The sequence below is a fragment of the Neovison vison genome, chromosome X, assembly GCF_020171115.1.
Source record: "Neovison vison isolate M4711 chromosome X, ASM_NN_V1, whole genome shotgun sequence".
Lineage (NCBI taxonomy): Eukaryota > Metazoa > Chordata > Mammalia > Carnivora > Mustelidae > Neogale > Neogale vison.
In genome coordinates this window covers 58194318-58220881 of record NC_058105.1, presented here as the reverse complement: position 1 = coordinate 58220881, position 26564 = coordinate 58194318, and the positions used below count along the sequence as shown (strand labels likewise).

At 36.4% G+C, this 26564-nt stretch overlaps 1 protein-coding gene across 3 annotated transcripts in view; it reads right to left on the bottom strand.

The window, feature by feature from the left end:
• Nucleotides 1-26564, bottom strand: part of POF1B (POF1B actin binding protein) — a 114081-nt gene that overhangs the window by 10113 nt on the left and 77404 nt on the right. For all 3 annotated transcript variants that reach the window (XM_044235305.1, XM_044235306.1, XM_044235304.1), the window contains exons 10-15: nt 10778-10870; nt 9830-9943; nt 8876-9028; nt 8038-8157; nt 6849-6977; nt 5750-5832 (exon numbers count right to left, since the gene is read on the bottom strand). In XM_044235305.1, coding sequence (XP_044091240.1) covers nt 5750-5832; nt 6849-6977; nt 8038-8157; nt 8876-9028; nt 9830-9943; nt 10778-10870 — 692 coding nt within the window. The remainder of the gene's footprint in view (nt 1-5749; nt 5833-6848; nt 6978-8037; nt 8158-8875; nt 9029-9829; nt 9944-10777; nt 10871-26564) is intronic.

Below are 26564 nucleotides of genomic sequence, written 5' to 3'. Positions count from 1 at the left end.
AGATGTCACCACAGACTGATCAAAATGGCTAAAATTAACAACTTGAAAAACAGATATTGGCAAGGTCACAGAGAAAAGGAAACAATCCCATACTTTTGGTGGGAATGCACTGGTGTAGCCACTCTGGAAAACAGTATGGAATGTTCTCAAAAGTTAAAAATGGAGCTACCCTATGACCCAGCATTTGCACTACTAGGTATTTACCCAAAGGATACAAACATAGTGATTCAAAGGGGCACATGCATCCCAATGTTTATACAGGCAATGTCCACAATAGCCAAACTATAGAAATGTAAATAGCCCAGATGTCCATTGACAGATGAATGGATCAAAAGATGTGGAGATATCTATCTATATCTATCTATATCTATTACATATAATAGATATATATGTATAAAGAACATATATATCATTATATAGATATATATAAAGAAATAGCAAAAAAAATAATACTCAGCCATCAAAAATAATTAAATCTTGCCATTTGCAATGATGTGGATGGAACTAGAGTGTATTATGGTAGGTGAAATAAGTCAGTCAAAGTAAGACATATACCATATGATTTAATTCATGTGAAATTAAAGAAACAAAACAGATGAACTTAGGGAGATGGGAGGAAAAATAAAATCAGATAAAAACAGAGACAGAGACAATCAATAAGAGACTTTTAACTATAGGGAGAAAACTGAGAGTAGCTGGAGGGGAAGTGGGTTGGGGGATGGTGTAATTGGGTGATGGGCATTAAGGAGGTCACAACATAATGAGAGCTGGGTGTTATATGAAACTGATGAATCACTAAATTCTACCATTGAAACTAGCAAAACACTATATGTTAACTAAATTGAATTTAAATTAAAAAAGAAGTATTAATACCTATTCCCCTCAAATTATTCCCCCCAAAAAGAGGAAGAAAAGCTTCCAAATACATTCTATGAGGCCAGAATCACTCTGACACCAAAACAAAAGACACCACAGAAAAGGAAAACTACAGGCTAATATCTGTGATGAACATAAATACAAAAATCTTCAACAAAATGTTAGCAAACCACACTCAATAGTGCATCAAAAGGATCATTCACTATGATAAACTGGGATTTACTGTGAGGATGCAAAGACAGTTCAATATTCCCAAAGCAATCAACATGATAAACCACATCAACAATGGAAGAATTAAAATTATATAATCATCTCAGTAGATGCAGGAAATGCATTTGACAAAATTCAATGTCTCTCCGTGAGTAAAACTCTCAGAAAATGTGTTCAGGGAAGCCATACCTTAACATACCTTAAAGCCACATATGAAAAACCTGCAGCCAACATCATATTCAATGGTGAAAAACTGAGATCTTGTCCTTAAAGACCAGGAACAATATGTGAATGTCCACTTTCACCACTTTTATTCAACAGAGTACTGAAAGTCTTAGCCACAGATGACAAGAAAAATAAATAAGAAGTGTCCATATTGGTAAGGAAAAAGTAAATGTTTCACTATTTGCAGACAACATACTATACTTAGAAAACCCTATATTCTCTTCAAAAAATAATTGGAAGTAATAAATGAATTCAGTAAAGTCACAGGATACAAAATCAGAGTACAGAAATCTGCTGCATTCCTATAAACCAATAAAGAAGCAGCAGAAAGTGAAATTAAGAAAACAATCCCATTTTCATTGTGCCAAAAAGAATAAGATTCTTACAAATAAACTTAACTAAGGAGGTGAAAGACTTGCACTCTGAAAGTATAAAACACCGAAGAAAGAAATTGAAGACAACACAAACAAATGGAAACATATGCCATGCTTATGGATTGGGACCCCTAATATTTTTTAAATGTTTATGTTACCCAAAGCAATCTACAGATATAATGCAGTCTCCTAAAAAAAAGAAAAAAACAGCATTTTTCACAGAACTAAACAAATTATCCTAAAATATTTATGGAACCACAGAAGACTCCAAGTAGCCAAAGCAATCTTAGGGGGAAAAAAGTTGTAAGTATCACAATTCCAAATTTCAAGACACATTACAAAGTACATAATCAATACATTATGGTACTGGTACAAAACCAGACACATATGTCAATGGGAAAAAAATAGATACCAGGAAGAAACCCACACTTACATGGTCAATTAGTCTATGAAAAAGGAGACAAGAATATACAAGGGAAAAAGACAGTCTCTTTTTCAAAAGGTATTGGGAAGACTGGACAACAACACACAAATAATGAAACTAGACCACTTTCTTACACCATACACAAAAACAAACTCAAAATGGATTAAAGACCTAAACTGAGACCTGAAACTATAAAAATCCTAGAAGAAAACACAGGCAGTAATTTCTCTGGCATTGGCTATAACAAATTTTTTTCTAGATATGTCTCTGAAAGCAAGGGAAAGAAAAGCAAAAATAAGTTATAAAAAATTTTGCACAGCAAAGAGAATCATTTGTTGATGAACAAACATAAAGGCAACCTACTGAATGGGAAAATATATTTTCAAATGATATATTTGATAAAGGGTTAACATCAAAACTTTATAAAGAACTTATACAAATCAACATCTAAAAACCAGAAATTTGTTTAAAAAAAAAAAAGCAGAGAACCTTCTTTTTCCAAAGAAGACAGATAGATGACCAACAGGCACATGAAAAGATGCTCAACATCACTTATCATCAGGGAATGTAAATCAAAGCCACAATAAGATAACATCTTACACCTATCAGAAGGGCTAAAATAAAAGAAAGTCAAGATATAACAAGTATTGACATGGATGTGGAGAAAAAGGAACCCTTATATACTGTTGAAGGAGATATACATTGGTACAGCTACTTTGGGAATCAGCATAAAGTTTCCATAAAAAATAAAAATAGAAATACCATATGATCCATAATTCCACTACTGAGTACTTAACCAACAAAACAAAAATACTAATTTAAAATATGTGCACCCCTGTGTTTATTGCAGCATTATTTGGCCAAGATATGGAAACAAAATAAGTGTCTATAGATAAGGAAGAAGAAATGTATAATGGAATATTACTAAGCCATAAAAAGAATCAGATTTTGCCATTTACAACAACTGGATGGAACTAGAGGGTATTATGCCAAGTGAAAAAAGTCAGACCAAGAAAGAAAAATACCACTTGATTTCATTCATATATGGAACCTAAACAAGAACAGTAACAAAAAATAAACAGAATGCAGAATCAGACCTATAAATACAGAATACAAACCAATGGTTGCCAAAAAGGAAGTGGTTGGGGGATGGGTAAAATGGGTGAAGGTCTGTAAGAGATATAGGCTTCCAGTTATGGAATGAATAAGTCATAGGAATAAAAGACACAGCATCAGGAATATAGTCAATGATATTGTAATAGTGTTGCATGGTGACTGGTGGTAGCTACACTTGTGGTGAATGCAGCATAACATAAAGAGAAGTTGAAACACTGCATTATACATCTAAAACTAATATAACATTGTGTGTCAACTACACTCAAATTAAAGCACTGGGTGCTATATGTAAGAGGTGAATCACTACATTTACTCCTGAAATTAATATTAAACTATATGATAACTAACTAGAATTTAAATTAAAAAATAAAAGTAACATCAAAAACAATTCTATTGGGGTGCCTGGGTGGCTCAGTGGGTTAAGCCTCTGCCTTCATCTCAGATCATGATCCCAGGGTCCCAGGATCGAGCCCCACATTGGGCTCTCTGCTCAGCGGGGAGCCTGCTTCCCCCTCTCTCTCTGCCTGCCTCTCTGTCTACTTGTGATCTCTCTGTGTCAAATCAATAAATAAAATCTTTAAAAACAATTCTGTTACAGTACAATAAAAAATATAATACTTAGAAATAAATATAACAAAAAGAAGTATAAGACTCATGCAATCAAAGTACAAAATACTGTTTTAAGAAATTAAAGATCTAAATGGAAGGGATCCCATGCTCATAGATTAAAAGACTTAATATTGTTAGCATGGCAACAATACTCAGTGTTTTCTACATATTTAATGAAATCTCTTGGTAAGCTTATCCTAAAATACATATGGAAAAGCAAAGGACCAAAAATAATTAAAGCAATCTTGAAAAGAAGTTCAAAAATTCACACTCCTGGTTTCAAACCTAACTAAAAAAGCTATAGTAATTAAGGCAGTGTGGTACTTGCATAAAGACAGATGAATAGATCAATGGAGTAAAACTGAGAATCTACAAATTTACCCTTACCTTTATGGTCTTTTGATTATAGACAAGGATGCCAAGTTAATTCAATGGGTGAAAGAATAGCATATTCCACAAAAGATACTGGGACAACCAGGTAGTCCCATGCACAAGAATGAATTTGCACTCTTACTTCATACCATAGAAAAAAATAACTCAGAATGGTTCATAGATCTAAATGTAATAGGTAAAACTATAAAACTCTTAGGAGAATACATGGGTGCAAATTGTCACGATCTTGGGTTAGGCAACAGTTTCTTAATATGATACCAAAAGCACAGGTAAAAAAAAAATAAGAAAACATAGGTGAATTGGACTTCCTAAAATTTAAAAACTTGTGCTGGGAATGATACTATCAAGATAGTAAAAAGGCAACCCATAGAATGGAAGAAAATATTTGCAAAATCATATCTCTGATAAGGGACTTGTATATAGAATATATAAATACCTCTTGAAATTCAACAGTAAAAAACCAAATAATTTAATTTAAAAATGGACAAAGAATTTTCTCCAAAGAAGATCTATAAATGGTCAATAAACACATGAAAAAATACTAAACATTATTAGAGAAATACAAGTGAAAACCATAGGAAGATGCCACCTCCCATTCTTAGGATGGCTATAATCCAAGCGATGAACAATAACAAATGTTGGGGAGGATGGAAATAAATTGGAACCCTCAATACACTGCTGGTGGGAATGTTATATTGTGTAGCGGCTTTGGAAAACAGTTTAGCAACTCCTCAAAATGTTAAACAGAGTTACCATGTGCCCCAGCAATCACACTTCTAGGTATATACGTGAAGTTTTGCATATCTGTAAAATATAATATTATTTAGTAACAATAAGCAATGAAGTTATGACACATGTTAATATGGATGTATCTTGAAAACCTTATGCAAAGTGAAAGAATCCAGTCACTAAAGACCACATTTTGTATTCCATTTATATGAAATATATAAATATTTATATATATCATTTTATGAAATATCCACAGTAGACTTTTGCTCAACCTATTCCTAAAGATTCACTTTCTATTTCATTTTGCTAAATAGCTGGGATGTAAAGCTGTGGTCAGATTGTCACTGTGAAGGGAAATGCCTAAGAAAGATGTCTACATAGGAAAGAGCAGAGCCAAAGATAAAGAAGGACATATTTCTGAACATGTATTTTGAGCACACAAATCCATCTGGACATCAAACAACAAGAATTCAGTGAATTAAATAATTCCCAGTTGAAGCTGGGTTTGTCATGTGCAACTGAAAGAATCTTAACTCAAATGGTTGGGTAAACAACAAATTATTTGTTTTTTCACATACATTGTATTTGATATATTGTAAATATGGGAAAACTGTGCTACAGAATTTTGTTTACCATTAATAGCTATGTCTTTTTGTAAATATTCATCCTTCAGTAGATTTACTGTACTACAGAACAAACTCTGTCTTAGGGTATATATATCAACTAAACATGCTATAACTTGGATTAAATAATAACTAAAGCCATATTCAAAATTCATTTTAAAATACATTACTTTTTAGTGGTAATAGTAGTCCTTCCACCACTGGAGGGTTGGTTATGAGATGAAAATATTTCTTGTCTCAACTTTGAGAGTTCCTTACAAATAAAAGACAATACAATTATTTGAAAACAGTAGAAATATGGGGTAAGAAGTATGTTCGATCATTTAACAAGGTTACTAAGAATACTTTTTCCCTTCCTTTTTAGCTTGGACATGACAATGTTCTAATCCTACCTGTTGAAAACTATATATTATTGCTTCATGGTACCTAATAAGTTACATAATATGCCTGGTCAATAATTCACTAACTGGTATAGGATTTCTATATTTAAGGGATATCATGATATTGAACTGGCCTGATTCTCAAGATAAAGATGAGAAAGTTCTTCTCCTAGGAAGCTTGAAAAGTATAGTCATAGCAGAAAAGTACTGAAACTTCAGTATGGAAGAAGGTACTGTTTCCTAGCAGAAGGTTTACCACAGATCATTACTATAAGCACCATTAGTTCAATAACAGGGGTATAACATCAGCCACCATGTTTTGGTAGCTCCTTCCTTCAGTACCTATTTTATAACGGATCTTGGGCCATATGCTACAGATACAGAGAGGAATATAACACATTCCTTCACTGAAGCAACTAATAATAAAGAGCAAAGACCTCACAGTCTTTCTGGAAGTTTCATTGCTAATGAGATATAACATTAAAAATATTAAATGCATGGGATGCCTGAATGGCTCAGTTGGTTAAGGGTCTGCCTTGGGCTCAGGTCACGATCCCAGGGTCCGGGGATCAAGTCCTGCATTGGGCCCCCTGCTCAGCAGGGAGTCTGCTTCTCCCACTCCCTCTGCAGCTCTTCCTCCTCATTCTCTCTCCTCTCTCTCAAAAAATCTTTAAAAAATAATAAATGCCCAGTAACACTCTTTTTTTTTTGTTTCAATTCTTGGTTTCACTTAAATTATATATCCTAAAATATGAAACTTCCACTTCTTCACAGTCAGTTATATTCTATTTCATGAATAAAATGAGTTTTGGGAATCTGTCCTTCTCTAGTCTGTGGGATGTATTTATCATACTTAGCTGAGTTCTATCTCTACCACTTCCTTTCTTACCTCTGACTGACGCTTTATAAGGGAATCCTTCTCTTCCAGCAAGCTTGTCAGTTCATGAAGCTTGAATTGGAAGTCACTGCAACTTCCTTCTCTTCTTGAAACATCTTTTTGGTACTGACTTAATTGAGTCTAGTGATTTAAAAGAAAGGAGAATTATTATAAATCTGATTTATGAGATAGGTAATTGAGTTTCAAGAGGTTCGGTGACATAAAGTCAGACACCAAGTTAAGAAATGAAGAACAAAGTCCCAATTGTTGTAAACTTTTGTAGAGTTTGATGAATATAAAATATGAATAAAAATGCCAATTAGGCATTTCTCATTTTTTAAAGATACCTTTTACTGTTGGGCTAGCCATTACTTAAGTAACAGTCCTAAGCCACAATAATTAAAATAAAGGTAAGAGAATAGGTACTTTAGATTCCTTCAAATACTAATTAAAGAAAACTCACTAGTAACTGATATTATATTGTGATTTGCATTTCACAAAATATTCCTCCTGCATGATTTATCTCAATTCTCACAGCAACCCTGTGAAATATTATGAAAATCTTTATTTACAAAACAGGTAAATGAGATTACCAGAGAGAGATTACATTACATACAGCCCTACAACTAGTCAGCAACATAGCTGCAACTCCAACACAGGTATTCTGATTCCAAATCCTGCCCATTTCCCTTTTTACTACATCATATGTGCATAGATGGCTGTTAAGTTAAAGTGTTATAAGTAATGTTGGGATAAAAAAGAAACAAGTGATGGAAAACTGCTAGAAAACATAGTGGGCTTTTGATCAGATTGTATTTTGTATCATTTTGGTTTTTGGAAAAAATTCTACAGTGGTATTTGGAGAGAAAAATCTAAAGTTTGTTTTTCCATTAAAGATTTTAGTATATTTAACAATATTTAGAGATCAGTAATTAAGAGTTAGTCAATTTAATCTAGAATTATAAAATAAGGCAATGTACACTTAATCTCACAAATATCACCCTAATTTTGATTAACCTAAATTAGAAAACAATTTAGCAATATTCTACACACATTAATATATATTTAAACAAATGTTTCTATGTCATATTCCTGACTCTACCTTCAGTTGATTTTTCCTTGTAACTTTAAATTTGAAACCATTGTTATCTTAGAAAATTTGTGCTGACCTGTGTATTTATGCACTGTAGGATCAACATACCCTTAGCTTGCAGATCTCTCTATCTTTCTCCATTCTTAAGTTTTTTACCATCTCCATGTAATGGTTCCCAATCTCATCCATTTTTGTCTGCAGCACTGGGCCTGTGCAAGTCTCAGAAACCTACGTAAGACAAAATAACTTTCTGTAACTAGATTGTTATGAAAGACATACATATTATATTATAATACTTATTATTAGATGAAAACTACATGATTAAATGAGACATTGAAATAATATGAGTGATTTTTAGGAATTGCACTATACATCTCAAATGGCAGTGAGATGAGACGTAACTACATATAAGATATCAGAAAGCAGTCCATGTCTTTTTTTTTTTAAGATTTTATTTATTTATTTGACAGAGAGAAAGCTCAAGTAAGCAGAGCGGCAGGCAGAGGGAGAGAGAGAAGCAGGCTTTCTGCTAAGCAGGGAGCCTGATGTGGGACTTGATCCCAGGACCCTAGAAACATGACCTGAGCCAAAGGCAGCCGCTTAAGCAACTGAGCCACCAAGGTGCCCCAACAGGTGTTTTCTTTTCTTTTTTTTTTTTTAAGATTTTATTTATTTATTTGACAGATAAAGATCACAAGTAGGCAAAGAGGCAGGCAGAGAGAGAGGAAGAGAAGCAGGCTCCCCGCTGAGCAGAGAGTCCCATGTGGGCCTCGATCCCAGGACTCTGGGATCATGACCTGAGCCGAAGGCAGAGGCTTTAACCCGCTGAGCCATCCAGGCGCCCCATCATGTGTTTTCTTAAAATGAATTTTATATATATATATATATATATAATACAATGGTATAACTAGGGTAATAACATATATTTAAAACAAAATTTTAATACCTGTATTCTAAGATTTTTATTCTCTTGTTCTAAATTACGCTTACAGTATTCCAGTTCTTTTAGTCTATATTCCATGTCTGATAGTGTATGTCGAAGAGAGAGATTGTTTTCTTCCAATGCTTGGCATTTTGAGGTTGAATCTTGAAGTCCTTGCTATAAGGAAGACACAAATAAGTAAGACAATAGGATTCTGCTTTTTTGGAGGAGAGTGCTCTCTTAGTTGATTAATTCAATGAAATAAAGCAAATATTTTTCCATGTTCAGTTTTCTTATATATTTACCCTTAAATGATAAGTTCAATCAACCATGAGTGATTCTTGCCCCTAGTCTGATATGCTTGAGTGAGAAGTCATCAAGACTGGGTGAATTTTCAATGTTTCAATTTTGCAATCTGACCCTTGGTACTCTTCAACAATATTTTGCCTTCTAGTAGTCACTGATATGAGTATATACCTGATTATTTATGTGGAGACAAAAAACTGAGACTGTCATGGGAATGAAGATTAGGAACAGGTCAGCCTTAGAGACTCATTTCAATTTCTTAGAAGTCATCTCTGCTCAGACATCTGGAGAGTATTTCTAGGGTTAGTTTGCTTATTCACTGCACAAACATGTCTTAAGACCAACAAAACCTTTCTTTATCAACACATTAGTAGATTAAAGGAATGAATGAACTTAAATTTTCATTATTTATACAATTCTCGTCACCCAACAGCACAGATAATTGTGGATTAGTATATACTTTATATCTAAAGTATATGAGGTTATCTGTTTTTGTGAGAGAGTTTTAAGTCAATGGAAATAATCCAAGCCACTCAATTCTTATATGAATAAATTGTTCCAGCTATTGTATTTTAATTATGTCTGGATTGTGTATCATACTTCAGTGTGTCAGTAATTCTGCATTTGAAAAACCATTAATCTAGTTTATCATCGATGAAGATATCAACTTACCTGTTGCTGGTGGTTATTTGCTCTCACTGATGCTAAAAGTTCTTCATACTCTTTTATTTGAGTTTCTTTGAATGCCACATCTTTCTCAAGTCTAACCTTGTCATTTTCCAGTGACTAGAAGCAAAATTAGTTGTTAAGATTCAGAATTACAGAAACTTGTCAACAGTTACATAATACAAAGACTAATTTACATTGGAAGGCTTAAATAAGCACTTCTTTCATTTGCAGTTGCCTGATGAAACAAAATTCTAAAAAATCAAGTAAAATATAGGATCCAAATTGATGAAACTTTAAAAACCTGCATTCTTAGAAAAGTTTTTATGAATTGATTTCATTCTAAGTTCAATGAAACAAAACCTTCAAATATTTTAGTGTTTTGCCTGAACCTACAGAGACTCCTTGTTAACTCCGGCAGGTGGTGAATTTTGAAATTAGAATCTAAATGTTTTTATCCGGCCACAGAAATGAAATAACCCACTCCAGTTTTCAGGGAGTTATTTATTATATGGAAGGCATTCCAAATGTATTTAGCTGATGGCATCAAGAATACCAACAAAATGAAAAATTGAAAAGGTTAACTTCTTGGAGGAAGATGTTGTCATGTATTCACAGAAATTCAGTGTGTGCTTTATTATTACAAAAAAAAGGGAAATTCCCATTCAGTGAGTTAGATTATTCTAATTTTTCAGGCTACTTCCTGGCTATAGGTATTAAATTACCTTAGTGGTAAACTAAATAAGTATATACCTAACTATTTTATTTTGACATTGGAGAGCTCTCATATCCTCTTTCAACCTCAATTAATTGTTTTAAGAAAATAAGTATATCTGGGTGAGCATATTATTGCATTGTATTAAATTTTGAAATGTAGACTAAATGACTTCATTTTTATGTTAGGAATTTAGGAACTAGGAAGGCTTTGGAAAGAAAAATCAAAATAAATGTTACTGTCAAGTCATTTTGAAGATGTCCAAGCTCCTCCCGTAAGTTGCTGAATGTGGACAGCACTAGCCGGAGTGATTTATCAGACATACCCCTCATCTGGAAGAAGGAAAGGATTGATGGTTTGTATTTACAGCATTTATAAACAGTAGATATAAGTGATAGTAGTCTTATTTTTCCATTACCATAAGCAAACTTATTAACAGTTTTATTTTTTGTATAGCAATATTAGAAGAGTGATACAAGGCATTTTGTCAATAACATGCACAAGTAATCTAATCAGTATTTCTGAAGACATCATAACTATGTAATAGAAAGGAGTCTATTATTTTTCCCATGATGAAGTATCATCTTTCTCATAAGACAGAACTCTTGTCAGCAAATTCTTAAATTTGCTTTTATTCTTTATTTAAAGGTTAGAAAATATGAGGCAGTCAAACTTAAATAATAAAATGCATATCTTTAAGTGTGCTGCCAAATGTATGGATTTTTCCTGAGATGAGAGGAATATAATACTAAGTTTAACCTTGAAGTATAGAAACATCCCAAATTTTAAAGAAGAGTGAGAAAAGTGTTTTTACTAGATTAAACTCGCTTACTTAAAAAATGGTTTAAAAAACAGTAAACTTCATTTCTGGAAAGATGGAGTAGAAATACTTTCCCCTATTCCTTCTAAGTATAACTGAAAGCCCTGGACAATACTATGTATAAAACAAACATGAAAAGACTCAGAAAGGTGGAAAGAAGAGGGAAGTCTGGTTAGGAATATTGTGACCCCCAAAATGACACAGAAGTGAGTTCCTGGGTTTTCTTTTTGCTTCATGTATCACAGACTAGTGTTGGAGAAGTCAGTAACCCAGAAACACCACTGGATGCAGACAACAAAATTCTTTAGGAAAGCCTGCTCTCTCTAGCCAAAGGACCATGAAAATAGCAAGGCAGAAGACTTTTAGATAACAATCACTCTATTCCAACAAAACACCACAGAAAATAACCTTCAAATTTATACTGCCACCCAAACCATCAAAGGCCAAGAAGGGAACCTGGACTTTCTCCCTCAACAGGCTCTGAAAAGGTTCACCAACATCACTTACCAGGTTGTTGTTCAGGTTGGTGTTAGAGAAGGCAGAGTGGAGAGATAGGACTTTGATCCCCACCAGCAAGAAAAAATGAGACCCCAAACACTGTGGCTCAGTTGAGAGTATGAAAGGAACCCAGGCTTCCAAGTTATCTAGTAGTAATTATACACTGCTCTGTCTTCCTGCTGGGGTGATATCTGAGTTTTCTCAATGAGGAGTCAAAACTTTCAACACTGTGCAACAGAAATGAGCTGACCTTGCAGTGTTAGTGAAGGCCAACTCAGGAACAGTAAAAAGACACCCCTCTACATCCAAACCAAGGTGAAATCAGTGGGGTCCTCATAGAGAACCACAATTTCTTTTTTTTTTAATTTCTTTTCAGCATAACAGTATTCATTGTTTTTCCACCACACCCAGTGCTCCATGCAATCCATGCCCTCTCTAATACCCACCACCTGGTTCCCCCAACCTCCCACCCCCCACCCCTTCAAACCCCTCAGATTGTTTTTCAGAGTCCATAGTCTCTCATGGTTCACCTCCCCTTCCAATTTCCCTCAACTCCCTTCTCCTCTCCATCTCCCCTTGTCCTCCATGCTATTTGTTAGGCTCCACAAATAAGTGAAACCATATGATAGTTGACTCTCTCTGCTTGACTTATTTCATTCAGCATAATCTCCTCCAGTCCCGTCCATGTTGCTACAAAAGTTGGGTATTCATCCTTTCTGATGGAGACATAATACTCCAAAGTGTATATGGACCCCATCTTCCTTATCCATTTGTCCGTTGAAGGGCATCTTGGTTCTTTCCACAATTTGGTGACCGTGGCCATTGCTGCTATAAACATTGGGGTACAGATGGCCCTTCTTTTCATGACATCTGTATCTTTGGGGTAAATACCCAGTAGTGGAATTGCAGGGTTATAGGGAAGCTCTATTTTTAATTTCTTGAGGAATCTCCTCACTGTTCTCCAAAATGGCTGCACCAACTTGCATTCCCACCAACAGTGTAAGAGGGTTCCCCTTTCTCCACATCCTCTCCAACACATGTTGTTTCCTGTTTTGTTAATTTCGGCCATTCTAACTGGTGTAAGGTGGTATCTCAATGTGGTTTTAATTTGAATCTCCCTGATGGCTAGTGATGATTAACATTTTTTCATGTGTCTGATAGCCACTTGTATGTCTTCATTGGAGAAGTGTCTGTTCATATCTTCTGCCCATTTTTTATATGTTTGCCTGTTTTGTGTGTGTGTTGAGTTTGAGGAGTTCTTTATAGATCCTGGATATCAACCTTTTGTCTGTACTGTCATTTGCAAATATCTTCTCCCATTCCATGGATTACCTCTTTGTTTTGTTGACTGTTTCCTTTGCTGTGCAGAAGCTTTTGAGCTTGATGAAGTCCCAAAAGAGAACCACATTTTCTACCCTTGCCCAGAAAAAACAAGGAGCTCCTTCTCTGACTGGTGTCAACAGAGACTGAGAGGAGAACCTAGACTTCCACCCCAGCTGGCAGTAACAGGCAGTGCCCCCATGTGCTCTTTTTTTTCAGTATTAAATCAGATCTACTAAAACAGAAGATTTGAATAAGATTATTTGTTCCATTTCTTTGAAAAAGATGGATGGTACTTTGATAGGAATTGCATTAAATGTGTAGATTGCTTTAGGTAGCATAGACATTTTCACAATATTTATTCTTCCAATCCAGGAGCATGGAACATTTTTCCATTTCTTTGTGTCTTCCTCAATTTCTTTCATGAGTACTTTATAGTTTTCTGAGTATAGATTCTTAGCCTCTTTGGTTAGGTTTATTCCTAGGTATCTTATGGTTTGGGGTGCAATTGTAAATGGGATTGACTCCTTAATTTCTCTTTCTTCTGTCTTGTTGTTGGTGTAGAGAAGTGCAACTGATTTCTGTGCATTGATCTTATATCCTGACACTTTACTGAATTCCTGTATAAGTTCTAGCAGTTTTAGAGTGCAGTCTTTTGGGTTTTCCACATAGAGTATCATATCATCTGCGAAGAGTGATAATTTGACTTCTTCTTTACTGATTTGGATGCCTTTAATTTCCTTTTGTTGTCTGATTGCTGAGGCTAGGACTTCTAGTGCTATGTTGAATAGCAGTGGTGATAATGGACATCCCTGCCGTGTTCCTGACCTTAGTGGAAAAGCTTTCAGTTTTTCTCCATTGAGAATGATATTTGCAGTGGGTTTTTCATAGATGGCTTTGATGATATTGAGGTATGTGCCCTCTATCCCTACACTTTGAAGGGTTTTGATCAGGAAGGGATGCTGTACTTTGTCAAATGCTTTTTCAGCATCTATTGAGAGTATCATATGGTTCTTGTTCTTTCTTTTATTGATGTGTTGTATCACATTGACTGATTTGCGGATGTTGAACCAACCTTGCAGCCCTGGAATAAATCCCACTTGGTCGTGGTGAATAATCCTTTTAATGTACTGTTGAATCCTATTGGCTAGTATTTTGGTGAGAATTTTTGCATCTGTGTTCATCAAGGATATTGGTCTATAGCTCTCTTTTTTGATGGGATCCTTGTCTGGTTTTGGGATCAAGGTGATGCTGGCCACATAAAATGAGTTTGGGAGTTTTCCTTCCATTTCTATTTTTTGGAACAGTTTCAGGAGAATAGGAATTAGTTCTTCTTTAAATGTTTGGTAGAATTCCCCCGGGAAGCCATCTGGCCCTGGGCTTTTGTTTGTTTGGAGATTTTTAATGACTGTTTCAATCTCCTTACTGGTTATGGGTCTGTTCAGGCTTTCTATTTCTTCCTGGTTCAGTTTTGGTAGTTTATATGTTTCTAGGAATGCATCCATTTCTTCCAGATTGTCAAATTTGTTGGCGTAGAGTTGCTCATAGTATGTTCTTATAATAGTTTGTATTTCTTTGGTGTTAGTTGTGATCTCTCCTCTTTCATTCATGATTTTATTTATTTGGGTCCTTTCTCTTTTCTTTTTGATAAGTCTGGCCAAGGGTTTATCAATTTTATTAATTCTTTCAAAGAACCAGCTCCTAGTTTGGTTGATTTGTTCTATTGTTTTTTTGGTTTCTATTTCATTGATTTCTGCTCTGATCTTTATGATTCAGAGTCATAACATAATACTCAAAATGTCCAGGTTTCAATTTTAAAAAATCACTAGTCATTCTAAGAAGCAGGAAAATCTTACCTTGATAAGAAAAACAATTAATAGATGACAACATCAAGATAACAGAACTGTTAGGATATTCTGACAAGGATTTTAAAGCAGCCATCCTAAACATACTTCAATAAAAATTTAAAAACAGACCTAACAATAGAAAGTCTCAGCAGCAAAACAGAAACTCTCAGAAAAGAAATAGATATAAAGAATAACTAAATAGAAATTCTAGAATTGTAAAGCTTAATAACTAAAAAAAAAAGAAAAACAAATACCTCAATGGATGGACTAAAAAGCAAAATGGAAAGAAGAGAATGAAGAATCAGTAAACTTGAGGACAGAACAATAAGAAAGTACTTTATCAGGACATCAGAGAGAAAATAGATTGCAGAATAATTGAACGATCCTCTGAGACCTGTAAGAATAGAAGACATATCTAACACACATTTCACAAAATTCCTAGAAGGAAAGAAGAGAGAGTCTGGCACTGAAAAACTATTTGAAGAAATAATGGGTGTAAACTTCTCCAAATTAGCAAAAAGCACAAGTACAGATTCAAGAAATTGATGAAAGCCTGAACAGGATAAACCCAAAGAAATCCATGCCCAGACAAATCAATCAAACTTCTTAAAACTAAAGATAATTTTTAAATTCCCAAAGCAGCAAGATAAATCTTAACTATTGGTAATAACAATTCAAACGACAGTAAATGTTGCATCAGAAATCTTAATGGCCAGAGGAACATAGGACACCATTTTTAGGTGTCGAAAAAAAAAAAAAAGAATTGTCAACTACAAATTCTTTGTCTAATGAAAATACCCTTTAGAAGTGATGGGGAAATCACATTACCAGATGAAGAAAACTGAAAAAAAAAAGTCACTAACAGACTTACCCTAACAAAATGGGTGAAGGAAGTTCTCTGAAGAGAAAGAGATGACAAAGGAAGGAATTTGGAGCATCAAGAAGAAATAGAATCATAATAATATGAGAAAACAGAGTAGGTTTTCCTTCTCTCTCATTTTCTAAATTATATTTGATTGTTTGAAGCAAAAATCTAACCGTGGATCTCAATGCACAAATGCAAAAAACTAACAGTGGATCTTAATGCACAAAAAGGAAATATTTAAGAAAATTATGTTACAGATGTGGAGAGTAAAGAGTGATAAAAGAAGCAACATTTTCTACAGTTCACTGAAACTTACAAAATGTTGAACACCAATACACTGGATAAATTATGGGTATATAATGTAATTCTTAGAGCAACCACTAAAAAGGCTATACTAAGAGATACACTCAAAAGTACCAGAGAGAGCTGGACTGCCTGTGGAGGGTGCGAGGGATGGCATCGGAGCCCCACTGACTCAGCCTTCATTTTGACTGAAGACTTCACCAACTTGAAGATAGGTACTAAAAAGTGCGGTGTGTTGAGGAGACAAGATGGCGGGGAAGTAGGAGAAGGCACCCTTTCAACCTGTACCCTAAAGTGAGCTGATTACCTTCCAAAGAACTCCGATCACCCACGAAATCAGCCTGAGATCAGAATTATACACATCTGGATCTCTACCGGAGCAGAAGACGCCAGTGGGCAGGTAAAGTGGAGTGGGAAAGTCGTACTGATATCGGAAGATAAACAAAAGGGGGAGGGAGCCACCAGAGGCGACCCGTTGGAAAGCAATATCCCAATACGAGAGTGCCCTGTGCCTGGGGACCAGCATTAACTCGGGAGTCTGGTAGAAAGTACTCAAAAAAAGCAAAGGATCACCAGGGGGAAATTGCGGGAATCGGGGTGTTAGGGTCAGGGGCTGAAGTCCCCAGACCCAGGACAGCCACCCCTGGCAGAGAGCCAGAGAGAGTGCGGCAGACAAACCAGGTCTCAGTCCCTCCCTGAACCACCAGCGCACTTGAGGGTGTGTGGCGCCAGGCTCCCGTGAGGGGCTGGGAGCCTCGCCAGCCAGCCAACAGAAGCACAGCTTTTTTTTTTTTTTTTTTGTATCTTCAATAATATCTTTTTTTTCCCAATTTATTTATTTTCAGAAAAACAGTATTCATTATTTTTTCACCACACCCAGTGCTCCATGCAAGCTGTGCCCTCCATAATACCCACCACCTGGTACCCCAACCTTCCCCCCCCCCGCCACTTCAAACCCCTCAGATTGTTTTTCAGAGTCCATAGTCTCTCATGGTTCATCTCCCCTTCCAATTTACCCAAAAGCACATACCCTCCCCAATGTCATATACACAATGGAATACTATGCAGCCATCAAAAGAAACGAAATCTTGCCATTTGCGACAACATGGATGGAACTAGAGCGTATCATGTTTAGCGAAATAAGTCAAGCGGAGAAAGACAAATATCATATGATCTCCCTGATATGAGGAAGTGGTGATGCAACATGGGGGCTTAAGTGGGTAGGAGAAGAATCCATGAAACAAGATGGGATAGGGAGGGAGACAAACCATAAGTGAAGCACAGCCTTTTTGCAGTCCCCACGCGAGTGCCCTGCCATGCCATTAGAGTCCGAGTCATGCCCCGCGCCCTCCCCTGAGAGAGGTGCACACAGGCGCCCCCGGGTGCTCTCGGACCGGAAAGACCAGGCACTCCCAGCCCGGGCCAGTGGGAAGATCTCAGTGCGCGATCACTGCTTGGAGCTGCCCAGACAGCCACCACTGCCGTGGTTTGGGGTACAAGCAAAAAATCCTGAGTCCCCAGGGACCGCAACTGGGAGCCTGCTCTGCCAGAGGCCAAGGGGGGATTTACTTGGGCTTTGCAGCCAGACTGAGGCTTCTCTCTGAGAGGCAGGTCAGGGTGCAGTTTGCTTTCCTCTAAACCTACAAAAACCATCAAAAGCGGTCAAGGAAGAGAGAAAAACAATAGTGAACAAATATAAAAACCTCCAGAGAACAAAAGCCTGAAAAAACCAGTTTCCTCAGAGCCCACCCCCTTGAGGGGGGAGGGAGGACTTAACTCAGAGAACATCATTGATTGAAAACCCACGTGGCAAGCCCCTCCCCCAGAAAACCAAACAGGAAAGGGAAAAAAAAAAAAAAGACTACAAGAGAACAACCACCACTACTTCACAGGACAATTTTTATTATTAATTCGATCCCACTATTCTGGCTCACTTTTTTTTATATAGATAATTTTTTAGTATTATATAGATAATTTTTTAACCTATTTACCGTCACACTGAGATGTCCAGTACATCAAATTCCTTAATAACCTTCTAACCTGAACTTTTTGATACATACAACTGTGTTTTCCTCTTGCATTTCTATTTTTTAAATTTATTTTTTTTAAAATTTTAGTTTAGTTTAGTCTAGTTTATTCTTTTTAAAATTTTTTTTCTAATATTCATATAGATTTAAACTTCAAGGTAATCCCCTTTTCCCAATCAATGCCACCCCTATAGGTAAGCCAATTCCTAATCCCCCTTTATCTTAGGAAAGTTGAGTCCTTTAACAAAGATATCAAGATACATCCAGGAAGACTCAAAACAAACTTCCTCACCCACACTGAGAATTTACAACCACTCTCCCATCTTTTTCATCCACCAGTATTTCTGTGTTTCTGTGTTGTCCTGATAGTATGTAAATCTTACACTTGGGGTTCTTTTTGACGAGGTTCTTCCTTTATTTGCATATAAATATATGCAAATATATATATATATATTTTTTCTCTTGTCATATACTTTTATCAGTCTTTTTGTTTGTCTGTGTTTGTTTGTATACTTCATAAATCTTACCTTGGGGACCATTTGGGCTGAACCTTCTCTTTTATCTCACCTTTCTTTCTTGTCTCTCTCCCTCTCTCTTTTTTTCTTTTCCTTTTCTTTTTCCTCTCATTTGGGTGGGGAACCCTGATTGCTCAGAAGCGTTCCAGGGTGCACCTTGACTGCACCACAGTTGATACATCCAGCTACAACCGTTCATCCATCTCTCACCAAAATGACTAGGAGGAGGAATGGCCAACAGAAGAAATATACAGAGGATGGAACTTCTGCAACAGAGCTAACAACTATCAACATAGACAGTATGTCGGAAAGAGAATTCAGGCTAACAATTATCCAAGCAATAGCTAGGTTGGAGAAAGCCATGGTTGACCAAACAGAATTGATTAAGGCCAAACTGAAAATGACCAGAGATCATGTTTTCAATATTAGGGCAGAGCTGAAAGCTACCAGGGCTGAGGTTCACAATGCTCTCAATGAGTTCCAATCTAATCTAAATTCTCTCAATGCTAGAGTAACTGAGACAGTCGATAGAATTAGTGATCTGGAGGACAAACAGATAGAGAGAAAGGATCAGGAGGAAGCCTGGAACAAACAGCTTAGAAACCACAAAAACAGAATCAGGGAAATAAATGATGCCATGAAACGTTCCAATGTTAGAATTATTGGAATCCCTGAAGGGGAGGAGAAAGAAAGAAGTCTAGAAGATACAGTGGAACAAGTTTTTCAGGAAAATTTTCTGAATCTCGTGAATGTAACCAGCATTCATATACTAGGCCGAAAGGTTTCCCCCCAAGATTACCTGTAGATTCTCGAAAGTCCTCAAGACACCTAATAGTAAGAATGAAGAATTATAATTGTAGGCAGAACCTCTTGAAAGCAGCTAGGACAAAGAAGATCCTTATGTACAGAGGAAAGCCCATCAGAATAATGTCAGACCTGTCCACAGAGACCTGGCAAGCCAGAATGGCCTGGCAAGATATATTCGGAGCACTGAATGAGAAGAACATGCAGCCAAGAATACTTTATCCAGCAAGACTGACATTCAAAATGGAGGGAGAGATAAAGAGTTTCCAAGACTGGCAAGGATTAAAAGACTATGCAACCACGAAGCCGATACTGCAGGAAATATTAAGGGGGCTCCTTTAAAGGAGGAAAAAGCCCAAGAATAGCATGGAACGGAAATATAGAGACGATCTACAGAAAGACTTCAAAGGTAACACAATGTCAATAAAAAGGTATCTATTAATAATCACCCTCAATGTGAATGGCCCAAATGTGCCCATAAAACAAGATAGGGTTGCAGACTGGATAAAACGACAGGACCCGTCCACATGTTGTCTACAAGAGACCCATTTTGAACCTAAAGATACACCCAGACTGAAAGTGAAGGGATGGAGAAGAATCTTTCATGCCAATGGGCCTCAAAAGAAGGCTGGGGTAGTGATTTTCATATCATACAAATTAGATTTTAAACTAAAGACTGTAGTCAGAGATCAAGAAGAACACTACATCATTCTTAAAGGGACTATCCACCCAGATGATCTAACAATTGCAAATATCTATGCCCCCAATATGGGAGCAGCCAACTACATAAGAAAACTGTTAATCAAGATAAAGAGTCATGGGGCACCTGGGTGGCTCAGTGGGTTAAAGCCTCTGCCTTCGGCTCAGGTCATGATCCCAGGGTCCTGGGATCAAGCCCCACATTGGGCTCTTTGCTCTGCGGGGTGCCTGCTTCCTTCTCTCTCTCTCTCTCTCTCTCTCTGCCTACTTGTGATCTCTGTCTGTCAAATAAATAAATAAAATCTTTAAAAAGAAGATAAAGAGTCATATTGATATGAATACACTAATCACTGGAGATCTTAACACTCCTCTCTCAGAAATAGACAGATCATCGAAGCAGAAAACCAATAAAGAAACAAGAGCATTGAATGACACATTGGACCACGTGGACCTCATAGATATATACAGAACATTCCACCCTAAAACAACAGAATACTCATTTTTCTCAAGTGCACATGGAACTTTCTCCAGAATAGACCACATACTGGGTCACAAATCAGGACTCAACTGATACCAAAAGACTGAGATTATCCCCTGCACATTCTCAGATCACAATGTTTTGAAACTGGAGCTCAATCACAAGGAAAAGTTCAGAAGGAACTCAAACACGTGGAAGCTAAAGACCATTTTGCTTAAGAATGCTTGGATCAACCAGGAGATCAAGGAAGAACTAAACAATTCATGGAAACCAATGAGAATGAAGACATTTCGGTCCAAAACCTATGGGATACAGCAAAGGCAGTCCTAAGGGGGAAATACATGCCATCCAAGGCTCCCTCAAAAAAATTGAAAAATCCAGAACACAGCAGCTGTCTCTATACCTTAAAGAACTGGAGAATCAACAACAAATCAAACCAACTCCACACATGAAAAGGGAAATAATCAAGATTAGAGCTGAGATTGATGAGATAGAAACCAGAGATACAGTAGAACGTATCAATGAAACTAGAAGCTGGTTTTTTGAAAGAATCAATAAGATCGATAAACCACTGGCCACACTAATCCAAAAGAAAAGAGAGAATGCTCAAATACATAAAATTATGAATGAAAAGGGAGAGATCACAACGAACACTAAGGAAGTAGAAAAAATCATCAGAAGTTATTATCAACAGTTATATGTCAATAAGCTTAGCAACCTAGATGAAACAGATGCATTCCTGGAAATCTATAAACTCCCAAAATTTAACCAAGAAGAAACTGACAACCTGAATAGACCAATATCTAGCAACAAGATTAAAGCGGTGATCAAAAACCTCCCAAAACACAAGAGCCCAGGACCTGATGGAATCCCTGGGGAATTCTACAAAGCTTTCAAAGAAGAAATAATACCTATCCTCCTGAAGCTGTTTCCAAAAATTGAAGCAGAAGGAAAACTTCCTGACTCTTTCTATGAAGCCAGCATTACCCTGATCCCCAAACCAGGCAAAGACCCTACCAAAAAGGAGGATTTCAGACCAACATCTCTGATGAATATGGATGCTAAGATTCTCAACAAGATCCTTGCCAACAGGATTCAACAGCACATTAAAGAGATTATCCACTATGACCAGGTGGGATTCATTCCTGGGCTACAAGGATAGTTTGACTTTCGCAAATCAATCAGTGTGATAGAACAAATTAATAAGAGAAGAGAGAAGAAGCACATGGTCCTCTCAATCGATGCAGAAAAAGCATTTGACAAAATCCAGCATCCGTTCCTGATTAAAGCGCTTCAAAATAGAGGGATAGAGGGAACATTCCTGAACTTCATCAAATCTATCTATGAAAGACCCACAGCAAATATCATCCTGAGTGGGAAAAAGGTTGCATCCTTCCCGTTGAGATCAGGAACACGACAAGGATGCCCATTCTCACCACTCTTGTTCAACATAGTATTAGAAGTCTTAGCAACAGCAATCAGACAACAAAGAGAAATAAAAGGTATCCAAATGGTAATGAAGAAGTCAAACTCTCTCTCTACGCAGATGACATGATTCTTTATTTGGAAAACTCAGAAGACTCCACCCCCAAACAACCAGAACTCATACAACAATTCAGCAACGTGGCAGGATACAAAGTCAATGTACAGAAATCAGTTGTTTTCTTATACACTAACAATGAAAATACAGAAAGGGAAATTAGAGAATCGATTCCATTTACTATAGCACCAAGAACCATAAGATACCTGGGAATAAACCTAACCAAAGAGGTAAAGGATCTGTACTCGAGGAACTATAGAACACTCATGAAAGAAATTGAAGAAGACAAAAAAAGATGGATTCCATGCTCTCGGACCGGAAGAATAAACATTGTTAAAATGTCTATACTGCCTAGGGCAATCTATACTTTTAATGCTATTCTGATCAAAATTCCCCTGGGATTCTTCAAAGAGCTGGAGCAAATAATCCTAAAATTTGTATGGAATCAGAAGAGACCCTGAATCGCTAAGGAAATGTTGAAAAACAAAAATAAAGCTGGCGGCATCACCTTACCTGATTTCAAGCTTTACTACAAAGCTGTGATCACCAAGACAGCATGGTACTGGCATAAAAACAGACACATAGACCAGTGGAACAGAGTAGAGAGCCCAGATATGGACCCTCAACTCTATGGTCAAATAATCTTCGACAAAACAGGAAAAACTATACAGTGGAAAAAAGACAGTCTCTTCAATAAATGGTGCTGGGAAAACTGGGCAGCTATATGCAGAAGAATGAAACTCGACCATTCTCTTACACCATACACAAAGATAAACTCAAAATGGATAAAAGACCTCAATGTGAGACAGGAATCCATCAGAATCCTAGAGGAGAACATAGGCAGTAATCTCTTCGATATCAGCCACAGCAACTTCTTTCAAGATATGTCTCCAAAGGCAAAGGAACCAAAAGTGAAGATGAACTTCTGGACTTCATCAAAATCAAAAGCTTCTGCACAGCAAAGGAAACAGTCAAGAAAACAAAGAGGCAACGGAATGGGAGAAAATATTTGCAAATGACGGTACAGACAAAAGGTTGATATACAGGATCTATAATGAACTCCTCAAACTCAACACACACAAAACAGGCAATCATATCAAAAAATGGGCAGAAGATATGGACAGACACTTCTCCACTGAAGACATACAAATGGCTATCAGACACATGAAAAAATGTTCATCATCACTAGCCATCAGGGAGATTCAAATTAAAACCACATTGAGATATCACCTAACACCAGTTAGAATGGCCAAAATTAGCAAGACAGGAAACACATGTGTTGGAGAGGATGTGGAGAAAGGGGAACCCTCTTACACTGTTGGTGGGAATGCAAGTTGGTGCAGCCTCTTTGGAGAACAGTGTGGAGATTCCTCAAGAAATTAAAAATAGAGCTTCCCTATGACCCTGCCATTGCACTACTGGGTATTTACCCCAAAGATACAGATGTCGTGAAAAGAAGGGCCATCTGTACCCCAATGTTTATAGCAGCAATGGCCATGGTCGCCAAACTATGGAAAGAACCAAGATGCCCTTCAACGGATGAATGGATAAGGAAGATGGGGTCCATATACACTATGGAGTATTATGCCTCCATCAGAAAGGACGAATACCCAACTTTTGTAGCAACATGGATGGGACAGAGGAGATTATGCTGAGTGAAATAAGTCAAGCAGAGAGAGTCAGTTATCATATGGTTTCACTTATTTGTGGAGCATAACAAATAGCATGGAGGACATGGGGAGAAAGAGAGGAGAAGGGAGTTGTGGGAAATTGGAAGGGGAGGTGAACCATGAGAGACTATGGACTCTGAAAAACAACCTGGGGGTTTTGAAGGGGCGGGGGGGTGGGACGTCGTGGTACCAGGTGGTGGGTATTAGAGAGGTTACGGATTGCATGGGCACTGGGTGTGGTGAAAAAATAATGAATACTGTTCTGCTGAAAATTTAAAAAATAAATTAATTAAAAAAGAAAAAGTACCAGAAAGAAATAAAAATGGAATACTAAAAACATTTTTGACTAATACACAGGAAAGCAATAAAAAAAAATAAAAAAAAAACAGAACAAAAAGAATACAAAAAATAAAAATAGCAGAGCTAGCCCTGATGATCAATAATTACAACTTGGTTTAAATACATCAATTAAGGGGCGCCTGGGTGGCTCAGTGGGTTAAGCAGCTTCCTTCGGCTCAGGTCATGATCTCAGGGTCCTGAGATCGAGTCCCATGTCGGGCTCTCTGCTCAGCAGGGGGCCTGCTTCCTCCTCTCTCTCTCTCTGCCTGCCTCTCTGCCTACTTGTGATCTCTCTGTCAAATAAATAAATTAAAAAAAATCTTTAAATACATCAATTAAAAACAGAGATTTACAGAGTGAGAAAAAAATTTGATCCACTACAAGTGTTCTATCTAACTTCAAATATAGTGAAAGTTTAAAAATATATGATGAAAGTAAATTTAGGGAAAAAAGATACCAGGCAAACATTACTAGAAGAAAGTAAAAGTGCTATATTGATATTAGATAAAAATGACTTTAGAACCAATAAAATTACCAAGAACAAAAAGGGACAATTACATAATGATAAAAGAGTCAATCCACCAAGAGAACATGGCAATCTAAACATTTTTACACCAAACAATATAACTGCAAAATGTATAGAACTGCAAAAACTGATAGAACTGAAAGGAAAAAAAGACAAGTCCACAGTTATAACTAAAGAATGGTATATGCCTCTTTCAGCAGCTGATTAAGAACCATTTGGCAGAAAATGAGCAAGAATATAAAATAACTCAGCAACCCCATTGAAGAAAGTGTCTAATCCTTTCATGTGCCCATGGAACATATGCCAAGATAGACCATGTCCTTGACCATAAAAGAAAACTTAACTCTTACCAAAAAATTGATCTCTTTTAAAGTATGTTCTCACCATAGTGGAATTAAACTAGAAACCAGTACTAGAAAGACAACAGGAAAATCTTTAAGCACTCTGAAACTAAATAATATAACTCTAAATGATCCACAGGTCAAAGCAGAAGTCTAAAGAAGTTAAATAGTACATAGAACTGAAAGAAAATGAAAGTCATATCATAATTTGTGGGACACAGCTATAGCGATGCCAAGAGGATATTTATAGCACTAAATGTTCACATTAGAAAACAGAAAATGTCTTGAATCAATAATCTAACCTTCTATATCAAAAAACCAAAAAATGCAACATATCAAAAACAGCAAAGGAAGGAAATAATACACACAAGAGCAAAAATCAGTGGAAGTGTAATCAGGGAAATAATAGAGAAAAATCAATAAAACTGAAGTCTCTTTCTTTGAAAAAAAATGTTAAAATTGAAAACCTCCAGCAAACCTGACAAAGAAAAAGGAAGACACAAATGACTAGTATCAATAATTAAATAAGGGATAGTAATACAAACCGTGCAGAAAAGGTAATAAGGGAATACTATGAACAACTGTACACTATAAATTTGACAATATAGATGAAATAGACTACCTTCTTGAAAAATATAAGTTACCACAACTCATCCAATACGAAACAGATCATTTGAATAAACCTCTAACTATTAAGGGGTTGAATTTGGAATTTTTTTAAAACTCCCCAAACAATCTCCAGACCCAGATATTTTTACTAAAGGATTTTACCAAATGTTTGAAGAAGAATTAATACCAGTCTATATACATTCTCTTCTAGAAAATATAAAAGAAGAAACACTTCCCAATTCATTTTATGAAGCTAGTATTCTCCTGATACCAAAACCAAAGAGAATACAAGAAAAGTATAGACCAATGTTTCTCATGAACTTAGATGTAAAATCCTCTGAAGGAGTTTTTCAAAGAAATAGACCTTTCAATTTTCTACTGAAAATTCCCACCACCAGAGATGTCAATATCAAGGATGTCTCCAAGATTCAGATTTTGTGAAGCATATGTGTTTCCTACACCACTGTCTTTTTATAATACATACTGTGTACATATCTAAAAATATTTTATCTAAATTTCACAAAAATGACATCAGGTCCAATATTGGACCTTTGTTGGATGACCAACAAAGGTTTAAGACCAATAATTTAGAAATTGGCCTCACTTAAACAGAGCTAGGTTGTCTTTACAATCCTTTCTTACAAAAAGATGTACTCTTTAGCCATATTCCCTTAGCATCTGTCTTCTTCTGTTTCTTCCTTCATTGTAAGGGAATTTACTGCTCTAGTAATCTCTATCATTCAGCAAATCAGAAAAAGCAAGGTATTGGCCTCTCCCATCTCTTACCACAAGGGGTGGCAGTGTGGGGGTAGAATGGAAAATGAA